The sequence below is a fragment of the Rhipicephalus sanguineus genome, chromosome 10, assembly GCF_013339695.2.
Source record: "Rhipicephalus sanguineus isolate Rsan-2018 chromosome 10, BIME_Rsan_1.4, whole genome shotgun sequence".
NCBI classification, from domain to species: domain Eukaryota; kingdom Metazoa; phylum Arthropoda; class Arachnida; order Ixodida; family Ixodidae; genus Rhipicephalus; species Rhipicephalus sanguineus.
This window is the reverse complement of record NC_051185.1, coordinates 143,488,849-143,497,237: the sequence shown is the minus strand read 5'-3', so window position 1 is coordinate 143,497,237 and position 8,389 is coordinate 143,488,849. Positions and strand designations below refer to the sequence as shown.

The following is an 8,389-nucleotide window of genomic DNA, read 5'->3' as shown; positions in this document are numbered from 1 at the left end:
GGTTCTGAACCTGTGTCGTTTAGTAAGGCAGGGCCACAAAACAATGTCGTTCTTGGGTAGCGGTCAGTGTGGTTCCAAATACTGTGCTAAATACAGTTCCACTACAATGAAATCAAGTGCGTAGCACGGGCACCCAGCGATTCCCGTTCGTAAGTTCCCAATACTCCGTTTACCAAACCGTCGATGACGTAAATGTTTGAGGTAAGCATGTCGGAATTCCCCGGCACGAGTAGAATCTTAGTTAGATTCGCAAACTAAATGTACGACATGCGCACTACTTTGTGCCGTGCTTTATCGACTTCCTGATTGTTACAGCAGTTGAGATACGTGTCGTCTGCAGCGAGTTCCGTCAGGTTTTTCTCCCTTCAGATGTAGCGCCGGAGAAGCGCCCGTGGGGGGAGCAGTCGTGCGCTCAGCGAGGCGGTGACACCCTCTCTTGCGCGGTGCGGAAGTCGGCCGCATGTTTCTGAAGCGTTTTTAGCGATTTTAAGTTAATTATTACGATTGCTCCTTGATTATTTCTGTTAATTATATTACTTCAGACCCCGGTCGTTTATTGTAACCCGGTTTTGAGCATTGATAGCATTGTTTTAAGCATGTATTGACCACCTGATTTTGAGCGTGATCACGCCACATGGAGGACATGCCGGGCCCCTGAAGTGACGCACTTATAAAAGTCAGTTTCGCCGCAAGGGCGAGGCAATGAATGAGATAGCAATAAATTGGAATGTGATCCGAAGCAAGTCTAGTAGCCAACTCCCTTAAAATCTGACCTCGCGTAACTCAACGAAACGCCGGTGTAAGGAAGCGCGGCAGCGAGCGCAGCGACCTTCATGCTATCGCTTCATCGCAAACAGAGTGGCGAGAACAGCACGTACGAGCCTTCTCGCAGCACGTATGAGCCTTCTGCTGATCCCTGTCAAGATAGTTCGCTCGACCGCGCCCGTCCGAGCAAAGTGCCGCAGCCACGCAGACCCCCTCCGGGACACCCCGCCCTCCATGGACACCTCGCACGACGAAAGACGGCTGGCGCGTTTCCTTTCCACCTGAGCCGCGCTTGTCGGCTGTCCTCGCACGCTTTCACTCGCACATAGAACATAGGACGCACGGGGCGATGTTATCGATTTGGACTTTGTGCGGAACCTCACGGCGGCGCCGACGGCGACGGCATAAATGCGCCGGCAGTAGCCATATATAATTGCTATCGCAAAATAAAAAAGGAAAAGGCTGGGAGGTACTGCGGGGTGTACGTCTGTTTTGGTCACCTGACAGGGGATAGGTTGGGAGGTATTGCGCCGAGTCATGATTCCCCTGGGGTTGTAGAAAATTTTGCCGTTGTACTTTTCCAAGAAATACATCACAGGGTGGGCAGCGGCTGAATGACAATTTCATGGTGAGAACGGTTAAAAACCATTGTAGAAAAGACTTAATGGGACGCTAAAGGCAAGTATGAAGTCTGCGTGTACATTTGAAATACCACAACAGTGCTTGTTTCGTGCCAAGGAAATGCTTAGTTTTAAAGAAAATCACGTTTTAGTGGTCCGCATACCACTAACGCAATTGAAACTGCCCGCATCCTGAGGACTTGTGACGTAGCATTCGCCAAACCCGCCTTTAGTTTTGTGCTACGCCAGCGCTTTCCGTTGTCTGGAAACGTTGCGTCTGCATCGAAAACGCGCCCCAGAATACTTCCTAATGTGCTAGTTTTAGTTTACTCCATGGCCACTGCTGCTTGCATTTTATTGCGACGTTTTCCGCAGATAGAATAATTAACTTCAACGAAGCGCTGTGTAGGCATTGCTGTGTAGCGCCACGAGGCTCCATCCCGACACAAAACAGCAATGTAGTGTCAGTGCCGGCTATGACATTGACACTACATATACACAGTCAGGGCCGCGTATGGCCACACCATGCATGTGTCTTTCTTTGTTCTGGTGCCGTTCGGTGAGCCTCTATTTATGCTGCTGGTGCGCCGCGGTGTCGTTATGCGACATGATTGACACATGTATACAGCGAAATTAGGCGCGGAGCCCTTGCATGTGTGATCCACGTCGGACCACAACGATGTTCATGCCCTTTAAGGAGTTATGTGGAAGGCGCCTGACGACTCCATTGTCTGGGATGATTGACGTAAGCAGCCCTGAGAAGGGTATATACCCATTCTTTTTGATGCAGTTTTACTTAAAAAAAACCTGGAAACCGTTGCTTAATTCTTCCATTTCCCTGACATGCGCATGCAGCATCCGAAGACTGACGGAACGCTGCAGGAAAGCAATGCTTTGAAGGGGGCATCGTATGTTGCACCAACTCGCCCAAGCCACCACTCTAGCGAATCAAAAAGGTCGTTTAGTAAACAAGAGAAGCTTGGGCGAGTTGGTTTTGGTTCATGGCGGCGTATAACAAAGCGTGAACATAGGAAAAAAGGGACAGAGTATAGAAAAAGAGCGCTGTTTTTCTGCTCTGTCTCTTTTTTCGTGTGCGTGCATGCTGTGATATACGCCGTCGTGCTTAGTATGCTAGCTGTAGAAGAATTCAAAACTGGGCCAGTTGGTGACAGTAGTTCTTGAACATATTGAAAACACAGCTCAACCATGACGCGGACCAAGAAAGAGGAACATATCACAGCGCTGGACAAATTCAAACAAGTGCGCCGCGACACTCGCGGTCAAAATCCACGCTAGGCGCCTTAATCTAGCCCAGTTCAAAGAAAAGCTGTCTCGAACCGAGGAAAAAAAAATACTGTCATGCGATGTTCCAAGAACCCCACGTTGGGCGCCAAATGTGGGGTTTCTCGCGTTCGAGGAACAAAGGACGCAGTATAGTGCCGTAGTGCTAAACAACAACAATGTATTTATTTGCGCACCTTTTAGATAGCAAGCCCACGAGCCGAATTATACAAATGATAGCATGCCAATGAAACACAATGCAGAATCGACGATGTTCAACTCGTCATGGCAGGACAACGAGCGAGCAGTGTTTGACCCTGTCGGAAACCGAATGTTGCACTGTGCTGCAAGGGCGTCCGCAGAAATTTTTCCAGGGGGGTGCATCCATGGGGGGGGGGGGGGTTCACTATCGTGACGACCGGCAAGGTTAGTCAATAATATGTAATAACGTGCAAAGTTGGCTGGCAACCCTGAAGGCCGTTTCACACTGATATGCGGACCTTTTGTGTGCTAACGAACGTGTGCAGCTTATTGCTACTGCATAGAAAGATATTATCCGAAATTCCAGGGGGGGGGCAGCCGCCCCCCCTTGCACCCCCCTCCGCACGCCCATGCTGTGCTGTGTCCTAGTTGCGCTGTGTTCGTGTGGTCCTATCTTTATCCCCGATTTTTGCGCTAAAGTCTACTATAATTCCTATGTCTTTCGCGGGTCAGGCCTCACCAACGCAGGCGCTTTCGGAAAAACTGGAAGGTGTCCGCGGGAATGTCTCAGCGGAGCTCCTCATCGCGCGCGACCCGCTCCAAAGTCCAACCCAAGAGAAAAGGAGTCGTATCCTCCTGGCCCCGCGTTTCCTTGTCGTCAGGTGGCGCCACCGCGGGAATGCTCGTGCCATCTCGGCTTTGGCCTTGTCTCGCTTATCAATTTACACACTCCCCTTGCTGCTAACGCTATTCGATTAAGAGACAGCAGCAACAGGAACGTCAACAACGGACAATGATATTTTTAAAAAGTTGATTTATTCAGCATTTGATGATCATATTTGAATGAGTACATGCACTGCTATTTTTTTTTCACATACGGTCAGTCATTCCTGGCTCATTTTCGGGAGCCATTAAGTGCCTGGCATCACTAAACCGTCACGGACAACACCTTCATTCACATACACATATAGAGATGTACTGCTTTACTTGTAAGGCAAAAACTACACTCATAGCATGGTCTAAAGCATACACAAAGCAGCATTCATATATTTATTTCGCGGTGTCTCCTAAACCGCACATGAGCAATAAATAAATTCTTTTTTTTTTTATTTCTATATGAGCAGAAACTACCTTAGTCGTGTATCTGCTGACATCATTCTGTCCTGGACGGCAATTAGCACTTTAGACCTCAGGAAAAACCCTGTGAGACTTCTATGGATGAGTGTGGCAGGAGACGTGAATATTAGCTTGCTTCAGGTTTGTTTTCCACGGCATAATATTCGGATAATACGAAGACGACAGAGGTAAACGTCTTCCGTTGTGTGTTGAAGAAAGGCTCCTGGAAGTAGGTTTATTCAGCTGACATTTGCTCAAACTCGAATCAAACATTCTACATATATTTGATATTCCTTCTGAGCAACTCTTCGATAAGTGCCGATACTTCCCAGAAGCACTTTAGATTTCTTTCGTTGTATCCAGTAATTTGTTATATACGTGCTCGCTGTGTCCATATCTGAGTGTATTGAGTTTGTTTGGCTGTAACAGTAATGTATTTGCGTTAATGACTAATCGCGATGTGTAATGTGCGAGGTAACAGTGCTCGCGTGTTATGTTCTGTCTTTCTTTTGAAGTGTCTTTCTTTTGAAGCAGAGCTCACTCGGTGTGGTTAAATTCCGTGCCATGCACTAGTGTCTATAGAAGCTGCTCATGAGTTAAGCATCATTAATGTTGCCAGATGAACTCTGCACCGGAAGTGGCTTGCCGCACAGGCTAGTGTTGCTAGAACAAGGATGTCTTCATTGCCGCTACACGTGTGCGTGAAACGACGTGCCTTAGCTGCGTCAGCTATATTTACTTGAGCATTATTCTAAGATGTAATAGCTTCTCCGCTTGCGGAATATGATCCTCTGTGTTTTGATCTATCTAATAGGAGTTGGAAGCATGTGTTAAATTTCGTGTTAGGTTCGTGGTGTTTTAATGATGAAGCAGTAAATAGCGAGGTCGTTCTATACTTCTAGAACATATGGTAGATGAAACAGATGACTGTGAAATAGTATTGTTGTGTGCAGCATTGTTAAATTCTTGGAGCCATTATTTATGGCTGGATGAAAAAAGCGAAAATACTGATGTAACAGTGTTAGTAAGGAGTTGATCTAAAAAGACTACGCAGGGCATAAAATGCATTTGAACTTTTTGTGCACAGTATGGTACACTTGTGGTTTGTATTGATCTTGTTTAGATTACAAGAATGCATTTTGTCTAATGTATGGTGTTATCGCGGGACTCACTTCAATGCATTGTACTGAATTTTTTTTCTTGTAAAAACATTCGCTCCTGGATTGTGGTCTTAGTTAACCATATTACTCTGCTGTTTAAAAGTAGCGCGCTAAGGGCATCAGCTGATAACTCCCGAGGCGCTTCTATTTTGCTTGGGCATCTGTCGCGTGTTGCCCATATCACCATCTCCAGCCACCACGCGATCGGTATTAGCGGTGCATCGACGACAAAGAGAAAGAAAAAGGAAAGCAGCATTTGAGATGAATTCTGCATCGTAGCGCGTATCATCCCATTTTTCCCTGAATGAACTTCCAGCGGTCACGCTGCTTTGCGAGGGTTGGCACAACTTTCCGGTCTTTTCGAAACAATTATGCTTGTAAATGCTAGAGGCCTCCCTTTTAGAAACCTGCAGGTTATTTTACTTATAGTCGGATACAACTTAAGAAGCCGGAGAGGTCCCCACCCAGATGTCCGAACTCACATGACGTGGGTTATATAGCTCAGCACCGAAGTTACTGTAGAGGATTTACTTTTCATTTACGTTAGATAAAGATGTATGATGATGTGCAAGGATTCTAAACGCATTTAAACAAGATCAAACTAAATCTGTGTTGCGTCCGCCTTCTGTTCTAACACTATTTCATTTGGTACTGAATTATACACAGTTGAGACGTTATAGCGTAGATGCCACACTTACGGCCATTCTTGGCACTTCAGATACCGGTCATCCATATTGCGTGTGAGTGGTCTCTTATGTCACTCGAACTTGGACAAAAGGGTGTGCCCTCCGTGTACACCTATGGCATCCCTCAGATTGGAAACTGGATCGGGTAGAGGCCTCAACAGGTGCATTAAATGAAATTACGCTGTTCTTTAAACTGTACTTAAAAATACACGTCCAGTTTGCATTAGCTAATGAAGTTTTCAAACTCGTACTAATAAAAGGATACTACTTTTTTCTACATTTCTTTCAGTATCTCTACGTGGAGATTTGTGTATGGCTAACCTTCCTACATCCTAAGAACACACCCTGTTCGAATGCACGTCAAAGTCAATCGCACATCGGAGTGATACTGTTGGTTACTCGGTATGGCACAATGCAAGAACTATATGGCGCAGCACTTTCAAGAGTGCCGACATTTCGTGGCTGTCGGGTAGCAACGCCAACTCGATCCTCCAACAGGCGCACTGGGTTTCAATCACGAGGTGGCATTGACTCTGCTACGCAGCAACCGCGGGGCCGGCATGACCGGAAGTGGCCGCCGCGCGAAACACCGATGGCCCGGATGACTAGACGGGTTTCTTTTGTGCGTCGCGGATGTGGTGGTGGACATCAGGGGTATTGCCAGTAAGACAGGTCCGGTCGAGGTATGCTCTCACAGGGCACCTCCGGGTTGCTGCGCACAAGGTAGACGACAAGAGGACAAAGAGAGAGGATTAAATTGCCTACATTATATGGTAGACCCTAAGAACAAAAAATCACAGTTTCGCCGCAAAGGCGAAGCAATGAATGCATTAACGAATTGTTGTTACACGAAGTAAGGGTAGCAGCTAGCTGCTTCAGCATCCGATCTGGTGTAACATTACAAAACGCTGGCGTAAGAGAATGCAGACACTCCAGGGATTGAAATGGTTTTCTAGCTGTCTGTCCTTTCAACGCGAAGTAGGCGCTGAGAGCACAGCACGTATACAAGGGTACGAGCTGCCTACTGATGTCTGTCGAGATAAAGCGCGCTCGACCACGCCCTTTTGATCAAAGTTCGCAGTTTGAGCGTTGTTCGTCGGCAGGGCTCGCGTGCTTTCACGCGCACCTGGAACATAGGACGCGCAGGGCGATGTTATGGATTTGGACTTTATACGGAACGTCACGGCGACGGCGACGGCAAAAATGCCTCTGGAATGTCCATATAATCGCTATCGCGATAAACAAATGGCTGAGGTTTAGCTCTTCCAAACCTAGTTATCACGAGCGGAAGGTATGTTTGGCTTTGTTTTGCAAACACTATGCACACAGTTTCATTAAAGTTAGGTCTCTTCTTCTCTTCGGTGTTCGTGTCGCTGAATGACGGCGGAAGCTGCAGTAGCTTCGATCTTGGCATGCTTCCGCACTTGGTAAGCTTCACTAGAACCTGCTAATCTGGCGTCCCTTTAATCCGGTGTTTGAGCAGGAACTTTACCTTTGCTTGAGATTCCGCAGCTTTCCGTGTACATATATATCTACTGGATGATTTGATTCAGCCTGTCGCTTGCGCTGAAGCGCACGCACAGACGGCCAAGCCGGCGCGCTATCCATAGCAAGGCTGAGCAGTGCGCTACCAAGCGCCGGAGAAGCAGCGTTAAACCTCCGCCTAGTCACGTGGTACCGCAGCGCCGAGGCTCCGAGCGAGCGCAGCTGCGACGCCTCTCCGCAGCGGATCACGTGGCGTGACGTCACGCCTGCCACATTCGCGCGCCCGCAGCTCGCGCTTCGGCGGCTCAATGTCACTGCGATACGATGAATGACCTTGGGAGACGTAGCTTAGTAGAGCTTTCGGTCTTTAAAAAAGTAAAAAAAAAAAGATTTTCTTGCCCTCGTAAAGCTGGCTTTTTCGCATGAGAAAGATAGACCGTGGAAAGCCTGATTTACAGGCCACCGACGAGATTTAAGAACGGCCGCCGCCGTGGCGCAACTTACGAGTGCATCGTACGCGTATGAGAAGGTTGTGGGTTCGGTTACAACCAGCGGCAAGTTGTTTTTTCGTCGACTTTCTGCTTATCTCGCTTTCTGAACAAGGACACCTCAATTAAATTCCGCAAGTAACACCCCGTATGCCTTCCTTCGACTTCATTATCTCTTGGCTTCGCATGTCCGTGTATAAAATAAACAAAAAGGCTTTGATCCGTTTCTCTTGATTCCTTCGTTTTTTGTTTTTTGTTAAAGTAAACGCAGAATGCTTAACCTATCCAGAACTTCTCCACAAATAAGGCGCTTGCTCTACGATGCAGTGAAATGCATGAGATAACATGTTAGGTGATGCACAGTGTCTTACTTCGCAGCGCTAAGATGCTTTAGCATTAACGGACATCGACACTTGGGTTGACATTCGGCTTCTCACTTCGACGTTACAGGCTTACAGCGAAATTGTTTTAAAAAGACAAACAAAGCAATAATGATCAACCATGGTCATCCTGTTTAATCCATGTACAAGGTGTCTTTTATTAGGTTATTTAGAAACCTGTTCACTTCACCTTTTAAAAGCGAGAGC

At 47.1% G+C, this 8,389-nt stretch overlaps 1 protein-coding gene across 1 annotated transcript in view; it reads right to left on the bottom strand.

Annotated features, from left to right (window-relative positions):
* Positions 1-3,333: 3,333 nt before the first annotated feature.
* Positions 3,334-8,389, bottom strand: part of LOC119372527 (peroxidase) — a 75,558-nt gene continuing 70,502 nt past the window's right edge. Inside the window, exon 15 of the mRNA XM_037643007.2 lies at positions 3,334-6,541. Within this exon, the coding sequence (XP_037498935.1) occupies positions 6,478-6,541 (64 nt within the window). The 3' untranslated portion in view covers positions 3,334-6,477. The remainder of the gene's footprint in view (positions 6,542-8,389) is intronic.